The 20,870-nt window shown below is 40.4% G+C and overlaps 1 protein-coding gene across 29 annotated transcripts in view; it reads right to left on the reverse strand.

Annotated features, from left to right (window-relative positions):
• The window catches only part of LOC121453642 (dystrobrevin alpha), a 361,338-nt gene that overhangs the window by 68,070 nt on the left and 272,398 nt on the right, over positions 1-20,870 (reverse strand). For all 29 annotated transcript variants that reach the window (XM_041660549.1, XM_041660545.1, XM_041660546.1 and 26 more), the window contains 2 exons: positions 9,428-9,513; positions 2,493-2,647 (listed from right to left, as the gene is read on the reverse strand). In XM_041660549.1, the coding sequence (XP_041516483.1) occupies positions 2,493-2,647; positions 9,428-9,513 (241 nt within the window). The remainder of the gene's footprint in view (positions 1-2,492; positions 2,648-9,427; positions 9,514-20,870) is intronic.

The raw sequence follows: 20,870 nt of genomic DNA on the forward strand, positions 1-20,870 counted from the left end.
AGCCCAAACTCTCGTTCCTGTCTTTCCTTCCAATGCATTTTCTCTAGATTGCTGACTTCTCTATGGTCAATTCTGGTCAGCTAGTCACTGGCTCCGCCCCCTGATTCAATGTATATCTTTACTGGGCAGTATCAGGAGTGTTAACAGTGTGATCAAAATATCCCGCAACACTGGATCATTTGACTAATCTCTTACAATAGGAATTTACAGTTTTAGTTTTTTTCATAACATTAGCTGGTTTTAGCTTTCTATTGGGATGATATGTATATTGTTGTTAAGATATATATTTTACGAATTATCAGTAAGGAGTTGGTAGTTTCAAAAGATATCAGAATTTATATGTCTAAAAGTAAATTTTTCTTCAAAGCTATTACTCTGTGTTGTATGGACTTTTCCCTAGAGAAATATTTCAAAAACATTTGGAATTCCAGTCATTTATTTATTTATTTCTTATGTGTATGGGCGCATGAGTGCTTTGACTACATGTATGTCCGTGTGCATACTCATGAGTGACTGGTACCCATGAAGGCTAGAAGGGGAAATCAGATCTCCTGGGTCTGCAGCTGCAAGCAGTTGGGAGCTTTTATATGGGTGTTGGGAATTGTGCTGGGGTTTGAATACAGGTCCCCTGCAAGAGTAACTGCAAGAGTGTTCTTAACTACTGAGCCATCTCTCTAGTGCACCTCTTCCCTGCCCCTGCCTTTTAAATTGTGGCTATAAAAACATTAGATCAAAAATAAATTTGGATTTGTTTTTTCATGTGTCATTTTCTAAATTTTTCAGATGATCTTATCCACTTTGGTTATTCAATCATATTGGCTAAATTACAATTGATCCTGCAATTTTTAAGATAGTAATAATTTAGATAAGTATAAATTTCTCATCATTAAGAATAAACAAACAAACAAACAAATAATGATGTTATGGGACAAGCTTTAGGATATTTTGGAAGCAATTTTTAGTATGAGAACATCTTATTTGACAGTTTTTGAACATACAGTCTTTTTTTTGTCTGAAGGTCGGGTAGAGAAAGAAAAACACCGTGTCTCAGATGCTCATCTCAGAGTAAACAGTATTTCTCTAGAGACTTGGAGTGGGAGAAAGACAAGGACGAGGAGGAAAAGGGATGGAGAAACAAAAGGACAATGGTCACCAGAAGGGAGCTATAAGAAATACCAAGTCCAAAATGCAGTTACTGAGAGGAGAACGCACTGACTCAGGGCAGAGGTGGAGGAATGTACAGGAGCACCTAAGACCTGAATTCAGGGGTTGGGTCCTGAAAATTTCATAGACTTCCCGGTCTGGATGGCACAGGAGCAAGTCAGCATCTAGTGTAGCCTGCCATGCATGACTTCATGCAGCAGGGTTAGGGTCTAGTGCAGCCTGCCATGCATGTCTTCATGGAGCAGGGTCAGTGTCTAGTGCAGCCTGCCATGCATGTCTTCATGCAGTAGGGTCAGTGTCTAGTGCAGCCATGCATGCATGTCTTCATGGAGCAGGGTCACCGTCTAGTGCAGTCATGCATGCATGACTTTATGGAGCAAGGTCAGTCAGCATATAGTGTAGCCTGCCACGCATGTTTTCATGGAGCAGGGTTAGGGTCTAGTGCAGCCATGCATGCATGTCTTCATGGAGCAGGATTAGGATCTAGTGCAGCCATGCATGCATGTCTTCATGGAGCAGGGTCAGCGTCTAGTGCAGTCATGCATGCATGACTTCATGGAGCAAGGTCAGTCAGCGTATAGTGTAGCCTGCCATGCATGTCTTCATGGAGCAGGGTTAGGGTCTAGTGCAGCCTGCCATGCATGTCGTCATGCATCAGGAGGCTAGTTATATTTCTACACATGCATGATAAGATTGACACTTGTTGGAGTTTCAGCTTTGCAGACGGCTGAATAAATGTAGATGGATGATGTCACTAGCTGGGTGAGCAGTGTGGTTTTCCAGGAGCTGAGGTGCACACTTCTTTCCTTTTTAAATGCTGTTTTATGTTTTAATTAAACAGACTGCCGGAGAAAGCATGCCTTGTTAGTTTAGACTGTACAGTAGTAAACAATATTATGGGTGTGAACTTAGAAACTACCACTGTACGGTATTGGGGAACAAACATATGGTCTGTCCATAGAGGTATAGATTGGAGATGCAGTAAACTAAGTGCCTTCCCTAGCAACAGGGTCAGCTGAAAGATTAAATTAGACAGTAGACATAGTTAGCATGATGTTTGCCTTTTGGCCAGTGAGCACTAGTAATTATTACTATTCAGGTATATGTATCATATATATAACATACATATAACATGCATGCATACATATATACAAGCATGTATATATCTATATCTATATATGTTAGTTGCTGGATCACAGGCCATTTGTCAAAGGTTGGAAAAATATACCCTAGGCTACTGTCAGGAGGAGGAAATTAGGCACCCAAGCACGGAAGTCACAGACAGAAAGGGAATAACAGTGTTAGGAAGGGTTCCTTAAGAAAGTTACCTGTTGGGAAAAGCAGGATCTGGCTGACTGTTCTGTATAGCCAAATGAAGGACCTTCAAACACGGCTGTGGGAAGCTTGAGAACTTCCCGAAGGAACTGGTCGTATCTTCCATACACCATCACCCCACTGGAGTCAGAGATCATTGAGAAAATATCTGATGGGAAGAAAGGATGAAGGTGTTTGCCACATAAACATCTGGAGCGTCCGGTCAACATCTCTCACACAAATAATATGAAACTCGCTTTGTCTGCCGAAATGGTCTCAGCATGAGAGCCAGTGTTTTCTTCCTCTTGTGTTGTTTCAAGACAGGGTCTTGCTATATGTCTGGTGTCTTTTTGAAGATGAATTGTAATTTGGGTAATATTAATACATTTTGATAAGACAGGGGACCTGATTTTGTCCTGAGGTCAATTTTCAACTCACATAGAATGCTGCTAAGATACATATTGTATAAGTGATACATGCTGCTGTGGCTTGAGCATGAAATGTCACCCATAGGCTCATGTGTTCGAACACCTGGCCCTTATCTGCCATGGGGTGGTGCTGTTTGGGAAGGCGGTGGAACACTCAGGAAGTGGAGTCATGTTGGTGGGAGCAGGCTTTGAGGTTCTATTTTCTGTCCCCACTCCCTGTTCTTTCTCTGCTACTAAACTACTGATGCTGGAACAGGCTAGTCCCCCGCTCCTCCTACTGTCTGTTTTCTACTGTAACATCTGGATCTCTTAGGAACTGTGAACCAAAATAAACCCCTTTTTCCCTTAAGTTGTTTCAGTCAAGACATTTTATCGTAGCAACAGAAAAGTAAAACAAAATTGCTAACCTCTTAGGAAACAGAATGAAATTATCCCTATAGAATTAGGAGAGGTATGTATATCATTTATCTGATTGGCAATTATTTATTCATTTATACCATTATCAAAATTTTGGGGTTTGATTTAGTGTTTTTGAAAAATCAAGGGCAAAATAGAGATAAGGACGAAATGAAAAAAAAGCCATCACTTGAGTAAGTTCTCACAGAGGCAGAAAACCTTGGCAGGCCACACTGTCCATAGGGTGGAGGGCATGTGACTTACGGGAAGGTTCTTTGTGTGGTGGAGAGGAGCCTGGTCTTACAGCTGATCTCAGAGGTAAAGTCAGGGTTTCAGATTATTCCCCAGAGTGCTTCTGGCTTCACTGAGCTGTGAGCTCCATTCTGCCGTGATATGGGCTTAATGAACACTAACAGCTCAATTCCCAAGGTGCTTCCTAATCTCCCCTGGGAATCACCAGAATGGAAGGACTTGCCATCAGTTTATCTAATGCTAATTAGACATCACTCTGCCAGTGTAGCTGCTGCGACAAAACCCAGTAAATTCAACGTGTTTTCTCTGTTTACTTTCAGTTTCAGTGTTTCAAGGTCAGAATGTAGCTGATGCTCTTGCCAGCTGAGGCTAGCACATTCACGCTGTAATTCTGTGTCACACATTACAAGCTTTTACTGGGTGATGGTTTTAGGAGGTGAATCATCTCTCTTCATTCGAGATCTTCCTGATGAAAATGACATTTTACAATTGATATTAATGCTGATATTCTGAGGTTAATATCCAAGATGTGCAAGGAGCTCAGATAACTCAACAGTAAGAAAAAACATCTGACCGACAATGGGCAGAGAAGCCAAGGAGATACTTCCTGAAGGAAGGCATAAAAACTGGTTAGAGTTCATTAAATGCTCAGTGTCAATGTTCATCTGCCAAAGGCAAATGAAAGCCACGGCCAGGTACCATCTCCAGTGAAAAGGAAAACCAAAATGACAGTACAAACAAAAACGAGTGTGGGAGAGAACCTGGAGCCAAGGGAATAGTTGCGGAGCACAGTGGAAAATATCACAGTTGGAAACAGTAGAATCACTGCACGATCCAGCAGTTCTATTCCTGGGCCTGCATCAGAAGGTATGCGTAAGTGAAACTAGTGTGTTGATGAAATGTCTGTGCTCCCATGTTTATGACGACACCCGTACAACTGTGGAGATGAGCAATCAACCTAAGTGTCTACAAACTCATAAATACAAGAGTGGTACATCCCCTGTGGAGTGTTGCTCAGCCATCGGAGGAGGAAATCCTGCCATCTGCAAGAACACTGCTGGGCTCAGGGAGCAATCTGCTAAGTGAAATAAGCCACACACAGAGGCAAATATTACATGTTCAGACTCATATGGAATACAAACATGTTGATTTCAGAAGTAGAGTGTAGAATGGTAATTGCCAGAGCCTGGAGTGCTTAAAAGACAGGCAGGGTTTCGAACATGTTGTCAAAGAATATATAGTTATAGCTAAGGAGCAAGTTTTAGAGAGAGCCTTCACAGAAGGGTGGCAAGGTAATGAAATATGTGTAGTACAGCTGATAGATGCATGTGCTCTCATCACAAAATACCGTATAAAATGGTGCATATGCTAATCAGATGGATTTAACCACTCCACAGTGTATTTGTATGCAAAATATATGATAAGTAATTAATTTTATGTTAATTAAAAAATTTAATTTCAACCAAAGTGTTGTCTTCATATCTCTGCAATGTTGTTTGCTTACAGGGCTTTCTCTCAGGCTCTAGTCACACTGCCCAAGAATAAATAAATTGAAATGAATCTGCCAGCAGAAGAATATGTTGATTAATTCTATATGTAGATGCTGAAACATTCCAATGGACCGGGAGAAAAGAAAACCTGGGAAAATCAGACTGGCTTTTATATGGTGACTGCCATCTTGTTTGCCTTGGGGAAGATGGGCTGGTTCTAACAGGGTCACCCTGTGTCTCGCAAGACTCTGATTTTCCAAGCCAAGGTTTCTTGTGACATGTTGCCTGGGCTTTTCACATCACTAAGTGAAAGAATTCAGGCAACCTTTCTGTTCTGGTTTGAATATTGACATGCAGCTGTTAGTTCTGGGGTGGGAGGCATGGTCTGCAGGTACAGTCCATAGGATAGCCCACCCGTGGTTCCTCTGCTGGCTCCTCATGCCTCCTGATCTACCTCAGTATGAACACGGCACCTCACACTCTCACGGCTATGGACAGAATACTGTCCTGCCACCATGCCTTCCTCAGTGTAGTGGTCTGCTTTCCCTGAACTGTAAACCTGAGTAAACCATTCCCCCATAACTGTCTGGGCACATTGTGAAATATTTGGGCACAGTGAAAGGTAATGTATTTAATCTTTAACTAGAGCAAAAGCAGGAATACCCATAGTACCTTCCACACATTCCACACTAAAATGAACTTCTTTTGTGTTGAGGAAGGTCATCTAAGAGCCCAAGTAAGTATGGACCACAGGGATTATCTGGAAGTGGCTATGGGTGGCTTACCCAGGTCTTCAAAAAGAAATGAAGGAACTCTAAAGTTGATGTAAAAACCTTACAAGATACATGGCTGCATCTTGGTTTTGGGTTCTATGAGTATGAATATATAAGAAGAATAATTATTTCAAGGGTTTAATCAGCTAACGGAGTAAAGCATTCAGAATCACACTTCACATGTGGGACACAGTGGTATTTTCATTCTGTATTTTTTTCTGTTGCTGACATCATAGATTCATTTGAAATCTCCCATGGGAATTTTCCTTGTGACTCCAGATCATATTATAACCCCCTTTGTGTCTCCTACAGTACCACAACATGAATTTTCATTCATTGGTTCATTCAGCTACAATCACAGTGTATTTTTATGCAAAATATATTATTAGCAATTAATTTTATGTTAATTAAAAAATCAATTTCAACCAAAGTGTTGTCTTCATATTTGCAATGTTGTTTGCTTACAGGGCTTTCTCTCAGGCTCTAGTCACACTGTCCAAGAATAAATAAATTGAAATGAATCTGCCAGCAGAAGAATATGTTGATTTATTCTATATGTAGGTGCTCAAACATTCCAATGGACCGGGAGAAAAGAAAACTTGGGAAAATCAGACTGGTTTTTATATGGTGACTGCCATCTTGCTTGCCTTGGGAAAGATGGGCTGGTTCTAACAGGGTCACCCTGTGTCTCTGCAAGACTAAATGGGTAGCATTGTGGCGAATCAATGGATATATGGGAAACCAGATGCAGTTCTTGCCCTCTGGGAGGCTTGGCGGATTGAGAAAAGCTTGAAGGATGCCTCGTAGACCATCACAGATGATAACACCATGGTGTGATGCTGGAAGAACAGGTGGATGCGATGCAGAGGGAAGAGCTGGTCAGGGCAAAGCGTAAAGGCCACTGAGTGGTTATCACAGAGGAGGAGGAATCGGCTCAAAAAATCGGGATCAGACAAAATGGAGTGCAAGCACAATGCTCTCAAGGAGCTTCCAGTGGCCTGGGATGGGGTACTAGGGTACTATGGATGGTGACCCCAGATATAAAATGCCTTGAAGCTTCTACTATGGAATTCAAATTGTGTCTGGAAGATATCAAGGGAGAGGATGAGGGGTTTAAAGCAAGCCAGCGAGTTAGAGGCTCAACCTTGGAGGTATTTGCAGAGGCAGATTAACCCATTTAGAGCAAACACAAGGTAGTGTGGGTCTTCTGAACTAAAGAAAAACAGTACCCAGACATTATAGACAAAGTAAGACATCCCAGGCTTATGGTGTTAGACTTGGAATTCCTTAAGACCTGGATTGTTGGGGGTGCAAGAGTTGGCTGAGTTGGTACAGTGTTTGACTTGCATGCATGAGACCTTAATTTGCACCTGGAAATGCTGTGTGTGTGTTTGTGTGTGTGTGTGTGTGTGTGTGTGTGTGTGTGTGTGGTGGATGCTTGCAATTTCAGCCCCAGGAAAGCAGACACAGGAGGACCCTTGCTACTCACTTGCCAGCCAGTCTAGTTTAATCGGTGAGCTCCAGGTCTTGTCTCAAAGGACATGGACAAAATTCCCCCACATGACATCTAAGGTTGTCTACTATCATGCATGCACCAAGTCATACTTGTACACAGATGTGAGTATGCATATATGCATACACATGCTTGTATGCAGACACACATGGACACACTTAAGAAAAAGCAGCCAACAGGAAGAGACAAGTGTTCTATCCCATGAAAGCAGTTAATTAAAAGATGAGAAAAATTAAACAGAAAAGGCCACTTTATGCTGTGGTGCTCTGCCATATGCCCACAGAAAGTGCCCTTCTTTCCATAGCTGCACCAATGGTGCCACCAGGAGTAACATGGTGAACACCATGCCTATTGGTTGGTGGTGGCCCCAAATCGTTGTAAAATGGAGTTAACATTCTCTTTACTGCATTTTAAGCATTTAATAAAATTTACTTCATTTTTCTGTTAACTGTACTCAAGTTGCTTGCCTAGCAACCATGCATTTGATGTATATTTTCACATTTTTACTGTGTGTGTGTGTTCATGCATGCATGCATAAGTATATGTCTAGCATGTGTGTAGAGATGTGGATAAATCCTGGGAACTGGTTCTCTTTATCCACTTGGTGCAATCCTGGGATTTAATTCAGGTCTTCAGGTCTATGTGCAACCACCTCTGACCACTTTCCTTTCAGATCTGATCCTGCCTTAAAGGACAAGTGGCTCCTCCAAGCCTAGGGTCTGGAGATGAGTGAGTCTGTCAGAGTTTCCTTTTCCCAACAATTGCTTTAGTGACTGCTCTGAGATGGGCAAGATGCCAGCACAGGCCAGAGAGTGGCAGGAGATTTCTGATATGGCTGCCCCCAGTAGCGGGCAACATCTGACCAGGGTAGCTGAGCAGAAGCGCCTGGTACTCCAGGATAAGGACTCGCTGGCTTCAGGGAAGGCTCAGAGGCTCTGCATCTTTAGAAAAGTGCCTTTCACCAGTTTGGCTCAAACTTAGTCTAAGATAGGCCTCTTTAATTGTGTGTCTATGGACACAGCATTGAATCAGTATCCGAAGATGCTTGAGGATTTTAATGTTTGAGACCTTTCTCTACCACCCTCCGCATAGATGGCCGATTGATATGAAGGCAGCAGCTCTGGGTTTCCCTTCTTGTTCATTCATTTTGTTAAACTTTCTTTTCTTAGCCCAGTCTTGAAGGAAATACCTCCTAGATACTTCTGAAGCCACTTAGAAGGTGAGGAGAACGCCACTGGTTTCTGGAACTTCTAATTCATTGTCTCCCAGCTGAACAATCAAGTAGATAGTTTCAGTTTCTTTATTTCCTCGGCCAACTGAAGAGAAACGAACTGGCCCCAGGGTCTGGGTGGGTGTCTCTGAATTCTGGCGGCACTGGCTGCTCCATGAAAGAAATCATGGGTGTGAAGGAAGCTGACGCCACCTCAGTCTTCCCACGCTGTCACTAGCCTGGTTAGCCAGCGGGAAAACATTCAGACAGTGTGTCTGCTAGATTCCCAAGGAGCAAAGGGCTGTCCCTCTTTTTCTCACTCCCTTTCGACTACTCTGAATCCAACAAGCAGAAAGGGAGGGAGGGAGGGACTCCATGATCTACAGAGCTGGAGGCACCCTCCGGGTTTTTATAACCATCCCCATTACAATGTGGAAGGACTAAAGACATGAAACCGCGTCATAGTGTAACTTAGCAAACAAATGGCGTGGCTGGACCCACAGCCTGGGTTATCAACGCCAGTTGTCATGTTCTTTCTAACACAGCACGGCAAACTCACAATAGTTAGGGTAAGAGACAGGGTGAAATCACAATACTAACATTATTTTAAATTAGTGAAAATTGAATACTTTAGTATCAGAAAGATTCTAGTTGGAGATACTCGGGCAGTAAAAAATAATGATAATTCAAAAGTAGAGGGGAATATTCATTTCACCTAATGTGAAAATAATTTTATTATAAAATTTAAAGGCCAAAGAAGGCTGCGTTTGAGATAGCGCCACAGGACAAGGGAAGGCAGAGATAGACAGGGGACGTGGCAAGACTAAGAGAGAGGATGTAGGTGCACAACAGAGACAAGCAAGGAGGTGGGGGTGGGGGTAACTTACATCTTAACTTGTCCATGATCTTCCCTCCACACAATGTGGCCAAAGCCATTTTGACAGCAAATACTGAGATTTTACCATGGCCTTCCCTGTTTAATGATAGGAGAAAAAAATGGTGTTATTTAGGGTACTTCCAATAAAGAATGTTGACATTTTCCATTCTGTAGAAATTGTAGGATACATGGCTGCATGCATTATGCGGACACATTTTAGAAAGGGTTGTGAATACAATTCCATACACATTGCTGAGAGACTGTCTATTTGACGCTTTTGTTTTTCAAGAGACATCAGAATCTCTTACTTTATTCATTGAATATGTCACTTGCTCAAAACATAGGCTGGTAGCCAGAGAAATATGCCCTATATAGCTGTGGGTTTAAATAGCAGATCATGCTTTTTTCTTTGGCTTTCATGAAATAATTTTATGCATGACTCTAGTCTTTATAATTTATTCAAACAGACTTCAGAAATTTCATATTTTATTTCCTTAGAGAATTTTTAAATTTTTAGTTAAGGTAAAACTAAATGTGGACTTTTTAAAATTACAAGCTCAACCTTTTTAAATTGTATTTTGACATTTTTATTTTAGTTTTTATTGGAAATAGTCTTCTCTTATACGATACATCCGGAGTGCGGATTCCCCTCCTTACATTTCCTTTAGTGTCCCCCTACCTTCCCTTGTCCCTAGACCCACTCCCCTGCTATTTTCATTCAGAAAAGAACAGGTCCCCAAGAGACAATTTAAAAAACACATTTTCTAAACACACAAGCAAGTCAATTGTTTCTGTGTAATATATTTACTTTAAAAAAAGACAGTATTTTAAGGGGTCAGAGGGTAGGAGCTCAGTTGTAGAGCTGGCTCAGTGATGTGGTTGCTATGGATGCATGAGAACCCGATCTTGGATCCCCAACACCCACATAAAGCCTGACAAATGGTGGCAAATACTTGTAACATCACTACTGAAGAAGCAGAGTCAGATAGATCATTGACCAGCCTAGCCAAATCAATGGAGCTCTAGAATCAGTGAGAGAACTTGTCTCAAAAAATAGATCAATATATGCCTTATGAACACACATGCAGGATTTCCCAGTTAAAGTACTTGTAAACTGAATCCAGGAACATATCCAAAAGATTTTCCACCATGATCAAGTAGGCTTCATCCCAGTGATGCAGGGATGATCCAACATACATAAATTGATAAATGTAATCCACCACATACACAAACTGAAAGATAAAAATATCTCATCTAATTAGATGCAGAAAGGCCTTTGACAAAAGTCCAACACTCCTTTATAATAAAAGTCCTGGAGAGAGAGTAGGGTTACAAGGGATAAACCTCAATATAACAAAAGCAATACACAGCAAGTCCACAGCCAACATTAACCTAAGTAGACAGAGAAATTTGAAACATTTCCACTAAAATCAGGAACAAGATAAGGGTGCCCATTCTCTCCATACCTATTCAATATAGTACTTGAAGTCTTAGCTAAAGCAAAAAGACACGTGAAAAAGATCAAGAGGATACAAATAAGAAAGGAAGGAGAAAAGTATTCTCACTTGCAGATGATATGGTTTTATATTTAAGATTCTAAAGAGTCTCACAGGAAATTTCTATAGTTGGTAAATACTATATTTAGTATTTACTATATTTAGCAAAGTATATGAAACCAACACATGAAATCAGCACATTATTTTAAATCTACGAATGACAGACAGACTGAGAAACAAAGCATGAAAACAGTATCTTTTACGATAGTTTCAAAAATATCTTGGGGCCAGGCATGGTAGCATATGCCTTTAATCCTAGCACTCTGGAGGCAGAGACAGGGAAAATCTCTGTGAGTTCGAAGCCAGCCTGGTCTACAGTGATTTTTCAGGACAGTTAGAGCTGTTACATAGAGAAATCCTGTCCCCTGTCTTGAAAGAAAAAACTAAAACAAAACAAAACAAAAATCTTGGAATAACTCTAATCAGGGATGTGATAAACTTGTATAATAAAAACTTTAAGAAAAGCTTTTACAGCTTTTGTAAAGCAAAGGATATGGTCAACAGACGAAACAGCAGCCTAAAGAATGGGAAAAGTTCTTCACCAACCCCACATCAGACAGAGATCTGATCTCCAAAATACACAAAGAACTCAAGAAATTGGTCATCAAAAAACAAATAATCCAATAAAAAAATGGGGTACAGACCTAAACAGAGAACTCTCAACAGAGGAATCTAAAATGGCTGAAAGACACTTAAGGTAATGCCCAACATTTTAGCCATCAGAGAAATGCAAATCAAACAACTCTAAGATCCCATCTTATACCTGTAAGAAAGGCCAAGATCAAAAACATCGATGGCAACTTATGCTGGAGAGGTTGTGGGGTAAAGGGAACACTCCTGCATTGCTGGTGGGAGTGCAAGCTGGTACAGCTGCTTTGGATATCAGTATGGTGATTTCTCAGGAAATTAGGAAACAACCTTCCTCAAGACCCAACAGTACCACTTTTGGGTATATATCCAAAAAGTGCTCAATTATACCACAAGGACAAGTGCCCAACTATGTTCATAGCAGCATTGTTTGTCACAGTCAGAACCTGGAAACAACCTAAATACTCCTTGACCAAAGAATGGATAAGGAAGATGTGGTATATTTGTACAATGGAGTACTACATAACAGAAAAAAATGACATCTTGAAATTTGCAGGTAAATGGATGGAGCTAGAAAACATAATTTTGAGTGAGGTAACCCAGACCCAGAAAGACAAATATCACATGTACTCACTCATAAGTGGTTTTTAAACATAAAGCAAAGAAAACCAGCCTACAAATCACAATCCCAGAGAACCTAGACAACAATGAGGACCCTAAGAAAGACATACATGGATCTAATCTACGTGGGAGGTAGCAAAAATATCTCCTGAGTAAATTGGGATCATGGGGACCATGGGAAAGGGTTGAAGGGGAGAGGAGAGGAAAGGAGGGGAGCAGAGAAAAATGTATACCTCAATAAAAATCGATAAAAGAAAAGATTTTATAATAAAAAGCTTATTATTAAAAGAAAAAAAATTGCTAAAGAAAGAAATTGAAGAAGACTAGCTAAAGCAACCATGAATAATAAAAGAATTGCTGGAGGTGTCACCATCCTAGATTTCATCTTACACTACAGAGTTATAGTAAAAAAAAGTCAGTATTGCATAAAAACATGATCAATGGAACAGAACTTGAGATGCGATCATAACTACAGAGCTACAGACACTTGAGTTTTTAAAAAGAATCCAAAATGCACACTGAAGAAAAGATAGCATCCTCAACAAAATAGTGCTGGTCAAACTGGATGTGTGCACGTAGAAGAATACTAATAGATCCCTATTTATCTTCCTGAACAAAAACTCCCTCCAAGTAGATCAAGGATCCTGACATAGACCAAATTCCCTGAACCTTAAAGAAAAAAAGAGCAGGGAATTCACTTGATCTACATGGGCATAGGGGATGTCTTCCTGACCAGGACCTCCAAAGCACAGGCACAAAGACCAATATTAGTAAATGGGGCCTCATGGAGCTAAAAAGTTTCTGTATAGCAAAGGACATCACCATTCAAGCAAAGCACAAGCCTACAGAATTGGGGAAAAAGCTATACATCTGGTAGAGGGTTTGTTTTTAGAACATACAAAGAACTAAAAAAAAAAAAAATTAAAACTCAGAAACCAAAACCTAAAAAAACAAAACCTAAACATCAGGAAAGCTATTCAATTAAAAAAAAAAGGGTTACAGTGTTAAATAGAGTTCTCAGTTCTGAAAAGATGAAACACAAATGGCTAACACTTAAAAATTTTCAACATTCTTTGTCACCAGAGAAATGAAAATTAAAACTATTTTGAGATTTCATTCTACACTAACCAAAATGGCCAACTAAACAAATGTTGGCACATACTGGCGAGGGTGTGGGGAAAGGGGAGCACTTACTCACTGCTACTAGGAATGAAAACTGGTAAAGTCAATGGAAATCTGCATGTAAGTTCCTCAAAAAGCTGAAAATCAATCTAACACAAAATTCAGATGTACTGCTCTTAGGCAAATATCCAAAGGACTATGTCACTTTAGAGATATTTGCTCATCCATGTTCATCGCTGTGCTATTCATAATAGCCAGAAATTGGAAACAGCCTAGGATGTCCATCAATTGATGAATGGATAATGAAAATGTGCTTACATTTACACAATGGAATATTATTCAACTGTTAAGAAAAATAAAATTATCCAAGAACACATAAAAAATCATCAACCATGATCAAGTTGACTTCATTGGAGAGATGCAGGGGTGGTTTAACACATGAAAATCTATTAATGAAATCTACTATATAAATAAACTGAGAGAAAAAAAACCCATATGATCATCTCATTAGATGCTGAAAAAGCATTTGATAAAATCCAACACCCCTTTATGATAAAAGTCTTGGTGAGATCAGGAATAAGGAATGTATCTAAACATAATGAAAGCAATAAACAGCAAGCTGACAACCAACATCACATTTGAGGGAGATAAACTCAAAGCGATTCCATTAAAATCAGGAAAAAGACATGGCTTTCTTTCCATATCTATTCAATATAGTACTCAAAGTTCTAGCTAGAGCAAGAAGACAACAAAAGGAGATCAAGGGGATACAAATTGGAAATGAAGAAGTCAGACTTTCACTATTTGCTGATGAAATGATACTAAACATAAGTGACCCTAAAAATTCTTCCATGGAACTCCTACAGCTGATAAATACCCAGTAGTGTGACAGGATACAAGATCAATTAACAAAATCAGCAGCCATTCTATATATAAATGATAAAGGGGCCGAGAAAGAAATCTGAGAAATATCACTCTTTACAATAGCTACAAATAACATAAAGTCTTGGTGGTAACTATAACCAAAGAAGTGGGACAAGAACTTTAAGTCTGTGAAGAATATATCAGAAAATGGAAAGATCTCCCATGCTCTTGGATAGGTAGGATTAGCATAATAAAAATGGCAATCCTACCAAAAGCAATTTACAGATTCAGTGCAATTCCCATCAAAATCCCAGGAAAATTCTTCCTAGAGCTTGAAAGAACAATACTCAACTTCACATAAAAAAAAAAACCATGATAGCCAAAACAATTCTGTGCAATAAAGGAACTCCGGAGGCATCATCATCCCTGACCTTTGATATCAAGCTCTATTATAGAGCTCAGTAATGAAAACAGCTTGGTATTGACATAAGAACAGACAGGTGGACAAATGGAATCGAATTAAAGACTCTGATATTAATCCACACACCTATGAACACCTGGTTTTTGACAAAGAAGCTAAAATTATACGGTGGAAACAGAAAGTATCTTCAATAAATGGTTCTGGCATAACTGGATATCAACATGCAGAAGAATGAAAATAGATCCATATCTATTCCCATGTGCAAAACTTAAGTCCAAATGGATCAAAGACCTCAACATAAATTCAACCACATTGAACCTCATAGCAGAGAAAGTGGGAAGTAGCCTTGAAGGCATAGTCAGAGGAGACCACTTCCTAAATATAACACTAGTAACACAGACCCTGAGAGCAACAATAAATAAATGGGACCTTCTAAAACTTAGAAGTTTCTGTAAAGCAAAGCACATAGTCAATAAGACAAAATGGCATCCTTCTGAATGGAAAAATCTTCACCAACACCACATCAGACAGAGGACTGATCTCCAAAATGTATAAAGAACTCAAGAAACTAGACATCAAAATACTAAATAATGCAATTAAAAACTGGATGGAGATCTAAACAGAGATTTCTCAACAGAAGAATGTTAAATGGTTCTCCCTAGCCCTTTAATGGCTCCCTCAATGAAGATATCTCTTTTCTTTCTCTCCCTCACTAGCCTTCTCCTTTTTTGAACATCCCATTCCCTCATGTTCTCCTTCTTCGTCCTCTTCTCCCCTCCCCCCTCCCCTCCTTTGACCCTCATTTCTCCCCTTTCCTAATTTTCTCAGGAGGTGTTGTCTGTTTGGACTTTCCAGGGAATCAATATACTCTTAGGGTTCTCCTGTTATCTAGCTTCTCTGGGATCATGGACTATACACTGGTTATCTTTTGCTTTAAGCCTAAAATCCACTTATGAGTGAGTACCTACCATGTTTGTCTATCTGGGTCTGGGTTACCTCACTCAGGATAGCACTAGAGAAATTCCCAGGAATCCAAAAGGATGGCCCCAATTAAGACTCTAAGCAACCGTGGAGAGAAAGCCTAAACTGGCCTTCCCCTGTAATCAGCTTGATGACTGCCTTAATTGTCATCATAGAACCTTCAGCCAGCAACTGGGAGTGGGAGGAAGGGAGGGGAGAGAGTGGGAAATGGGAATAATACGTAAAATGAGAAAAGATTGTTTTTAAAAATAAATTAATTAAAAAATAAAATAAAAAGAAAAATGATAAAAACTTATAAAATTTATAGGTTGTTAATGGATGCCTCATTCATCCTCAGTAAGGCATCCTAAAGACAAATGTTGCACGTTTTTTCTTACATAAACATGTTAGTTTTTAAGTTTTCAATATGTGCACTACAGTCTGAATAACCAGAGGTTAGGTACTTTGTAAGGGACCAGGGAGGAGGGGCTCTCCTAAGGGAGGGAACTTAGAATATAGTGTGATAGAGACATAAAGGGAGGACATAGGCGTAGAGTAGGAGGACTAAATGGGGGGAGGAGTGAGAGAGCAGGGTAAAGGGGAGAGTATGGGGAGGGACAACGAACACTAAAGGCCTTTAGGAAAACCACATGGAAACCCAGCACTGTGGAAGATCCCTAAGGTATATATGAAAGGAAGTTAAATGGAGTCACCATATAATGGGGAAGACAATGCCCACAGTAGACATTACATGATATGAAGTGAAACCTCTAATACCAAGAATGAGTAACATCTTGTTGAGCCATTGGCCTAAGGAGTCTCACAGACCCTGCCTAACACCATAGGCTATTGAAATGCTGTTGGTTACTATCAACAACTTAACAGTAAGGTCCTGTTGCTGAAGATACCATTTGTACATGTCATTGAGCTTGCGCCCAACTGCAAGTGTCATGGTCCTGGATGTTACTCGGCATGTTATCATCCTCCTCCTCACACAACCAGGAATTCTGTGACCTACACCAGCACATGCCTGCAAGATACACTGGTGCATTAGTGGCACCAACGTGTGGGAGTAAACAATCAGTTTTTGATTGAAGTAAAGGTCCCCTCCATGAGATGAAACCCGCTCCTGACACTGTTAAAGTGGCCAAGAACCTAAGACTAGATTCAGTGTGAGCCCAGGGGAAAATTTACTACTATTATTCTGCTAAAGGAACACAGGAACAAAATGACTCTGAATGACCCAATGCTATCTCTCAGTGTGCCACTCAACCCTCTTGCAGCAGATGGTAATTAGCAGAGATCCACAGCTAGGCTATGTGCATAGAGTGACAGTTGGGAGCACTTGACCCGAGATGGGATCTGTTTATCAACCCCCCCATGCCGCATCAGGGATCTCTGTGGAAGAGGAGGCAGAAAGACTGTAAGCGCGAGGTGGTGGATGACCCCCAGGAAAACTTGTCACCAAGACACAACAGGTCTGATACAAAATGAACTCTCAGAGACGGTGACAGAATGTGCAAGACCCACATAAGTATAAACCAGACAAAAAACCAGAAAAAATAAACCAGAGAAGGGAAAGAAAGCACAAGGTTCTATTCCTGAGAAGCTATTTGCAGCTGCTACCCCTGAGGAAGAAAATGACGTGTTTTTCAATGGAGGGTCCCTTGTATGTGATTTACACTGCAGGGTAGGCCATATGATCGGGATTAGTCAACACCAACAGACTCCATGGCTTTTGTGTGCTTTTTGTTTTGTTTTGGAATTTCTACTACTTTTTTTTTTTTTTGAGAGAGAAAGAACATAAAGTCGGGTGGACAGGAAAGTATGAAGGATCAGGAAAGAATTGAGGGAGGGGGAAATGTGATAAAAATACATTGTATGAAGTAAATTTTTAAAAAGTCAGTCAAAGAATTTTTCAAAAAAGTGTGGAGAGAAAGGCCCTTAATATTAATATATTAATCTCTGACTTTCTCTCTCTCTCTCTCTCTCTCTCTCTCTCTCTCTCTCTCTCTCTCATGCACACACATACACACATATACACCACAATATACATATATACACATATACACTGAACATGTACATATACACATATACATATATACACCCATATAAACATACCCAGACATACACACACATACATAGACATACACACATATACATACTTACACAGACATACACACATATACACACACAGACATACACACATACATGCACAGTTATACACACAGACACTTACATGAGAATGTGCACATGGCCCCTGACATATATAGGAGTAGGAGTTCCATTTCTTCCAAAACTAACGATGTTGCCAAATCATTGACTTAGGGAGCATATGAACATGTCAATCTTAAAATACATAAGGAGAATATGGAGAATAGGAGAATATTCTCTTGAATAGGAAGAAAACATTATCCTTCCTTTAGGAGTTCTGAAACCAGAAAGGTTTGTTTTGATCACACATCTTTTGCATAGCATCTCATCTTGTGTTTTCTCATTATTTTCTATCTCCAGCTATTAAAACACACATAGGAAACTCTTAGTATGCTAGCTAAATTAGTGAATGCATAAATAAAAAACAATCTTCTGATTGACAGTGTTAGAGTAGACTTTATACCCCTTAATTCCTTAAATTTGAAAGTGATGACATCTATATATATATCCTAGCATTCTGCAGCACACAGGCTAAGTCTGAGAGGGGGAAAGTACATGAATTTTCACATTTAAAACAGGAAATAGAAAATATAAAGATAGATTAATTGAAATCAATTCCTATAAAAAGGATCATTATTTTCTGTTCACACCATTTACTCTGATGCTACATCACGTGAAATTATTTAGTCTCTGAGTATCTCAGCAGCATCACCTCCTCCCTCTGGAACATTCTGATGACAGTGCCAAACCAGTGCCATTGCTGACCCACAGCGAACGCCGGGTGGATCTTACCGGTTACTGCAGTTAGAGTAGACTTTATACCCCTTAATTCCTTAAATTTGAAAGTGATGGCATATATATATATATATATATATATATATATATATATATATATATATATTTGGAGGCTAGTGCAAGTATTAGTGTATGAGCAAACCCTCTGACTGGCCCTGGCATCTCTCTGGACCAAATAAAACACCAGAGAAATCCTTCTCCTGGTCCTCCTGAGCAACGTGCATTTTCCAGGAGCTCTCCAGCTGGGGTGGGGACAATGACTGTGACTCCTTTACTCCCTTAGAATTCTATCTCCTATTCAAACGGTAAGTCTGACAAAAGATGAGGGTGAGTAAGGACATTCAGTTTATTTACTACTGTAAATATCCTTTGAAAAGTGTCTTTATTGTAGTTCAAATAAAAGATTTTCAATGTTAAATAAACAGTGGCAGTCAACTAGCGGAGAACACTTCACGGCTGTCTTGAACTTAGCGTGTGCTAAGAAGGAAAAACATTATTCAAGACTCCTAGTCGTGGTGATAAGGATAGTAGAAGAAACAAGGAACACCCGGGTGCATGCCACTCCTCTCTGCTTCCTCTGCTGTCTCATGTCCTTGCAATCTCACGAGTAAGACGCCTTCTTTGCAGGCACACAGAGAATTGGCTGTGTACTTTGTAGTATATTTGCAGTATACATCAGAATCATTTTTGAAATTCAAAAGGCAGAAGAGTTCGACAGAATTTCAGGATAACTTTACATCCTAGCAATTGAGGTTCCCTGATTCTTTTCTTAAATCACCCAGGGTTCAGCACTGGGCATGGCCGTTCAGAAGGTTCTGCAAGGTAGGGCATGTGACACAGAGCAAATCCTGCCAGGATTCGGTACTCTCTACATTAGACCCTCATATGATGGGTCATCCTGCATAGTGGCCACAAAACCCACTAATGCTGTCATGCACAGAAGTTCAGGTATTTCTTTCCCACGCACTCTGCAAGGATAACTGGAAAGGCTACACATGTGAGCATTATCCTAGCATTCTGCAGCACACAGGCTAAGTCTGAGAGGGGGAAAGTACATGAATTTTCACATTTAAAATATGAAATAGAAAATATAAAGATAGATTAATTGGGTGACGGGGAGCTCGGGGGTTTCTTGGCCCCCTGTCCTTCTTGGGCTCTCTGCAGGGCCTCTACTTCCTGGGTGCTGCCTCTTTCTTTCTGGCCCACCCAGCTTCCGTCCAGAGCCCTCCCCACTTCGGCCCCACTGCCCTCTTTTGGCGCGTGGCATCGCCCAGCCCAGCCTATCTGGGCACTGGGTCCGAGTACTCGGGGGCTCCCGGGCGGGCAGCAGTTCCTTTGTTTCTGTGGCCTGCCTGCACCAAGCGGGGTAGGTGCTTTGTTTGCCAGCTGCCCAACCAGCACGGAGGCCTGATCTCTCGGCGCCAGGAGAGCCAACATTGGGGAGAGCCAGCGTTTGGTAGGCAAGGAGACCTGATCCGGTAAAAGAAGATCCATAGGGAGCATTTGGAAGAATAGATGGGCCGACGTCAAGGCAAGAATTCGCCCAACAAGCTGAAAAGCAACATGAAGCCACCAGAAACAAGCGACCTCACAACGGGAGGACAAGAACCCCTTAATCAAGAAGAAGGAGAAAAGATTGACTTCATGAAAGTGATTGACACCCTTAAACAGCATGTAAAAAACGCCCTTATAGAAATGGATGAGAAATATAACAGAAAGTTTGAAGAATTGAATAAATCAGTGAATGATACCCTAGAAAACCAAGGAAAAACAATCAAACAGATAATGGAAACAGTTCAAGACCTGAAAACTGAAATGGAGGCAAAGAAGAAAACACAAACAGAGGGCCAGCTGGACATGGAAAATCTAGGTAAACGAATAGAGACTACAGAAACAAGCATAACCAGCAGAATACAAGAGATAGAAGAAAGACTCTCGGATTCTGAAGATACCATAGAGAAAATAAACACACTGATCAAAGAAAACAGCAAGTCCAACAAACTCTCATCACAAAACATTCAGGAAATATGGGACACAATAAAAAGACCAAACCTAAGAATAATAGGAGTAGAAGAAGGAGAAGAAGGGCAGCTCAATGGTCCAGAAAATATATTTAATAAAATTATAGAAGAAAACTTTCCCAACCTAAAGAAAGATATACCTATGTAGGTGCAAGAAGCATACAGAACACCAAATAGGCTGGATCAAAAAAAAGAAACATCCCCTCGCCATATAATTATCAAAACACAAAGCATACAGAATAAGGAAAGAATATTAAGAGCTGCAAAGGAAAAAGGCCAAATTACTTATAAAGGTAAACCTATCAGACTTACACCTGACTTCTCCATGGAAACCATGAAAGCCAGAAGGTC

The sequence above is a fragment of the Microtus oregoni genome, unplaced genomic scaffold (genome assembly GCF_018167655.1).
Source record: "Microtus oregoni isolate MIOR12 unplaced genomic scaffold, Mior012 000011F_ref0000422, whole genome shotgun sequence".
Classification (NCBI taxonomy): domain Eukaryota; kingdom Metazoa; phylum Chordata; class Mammalia; order Rodentia; family Cricetidae; genus Microtus; species Microtus oregoni.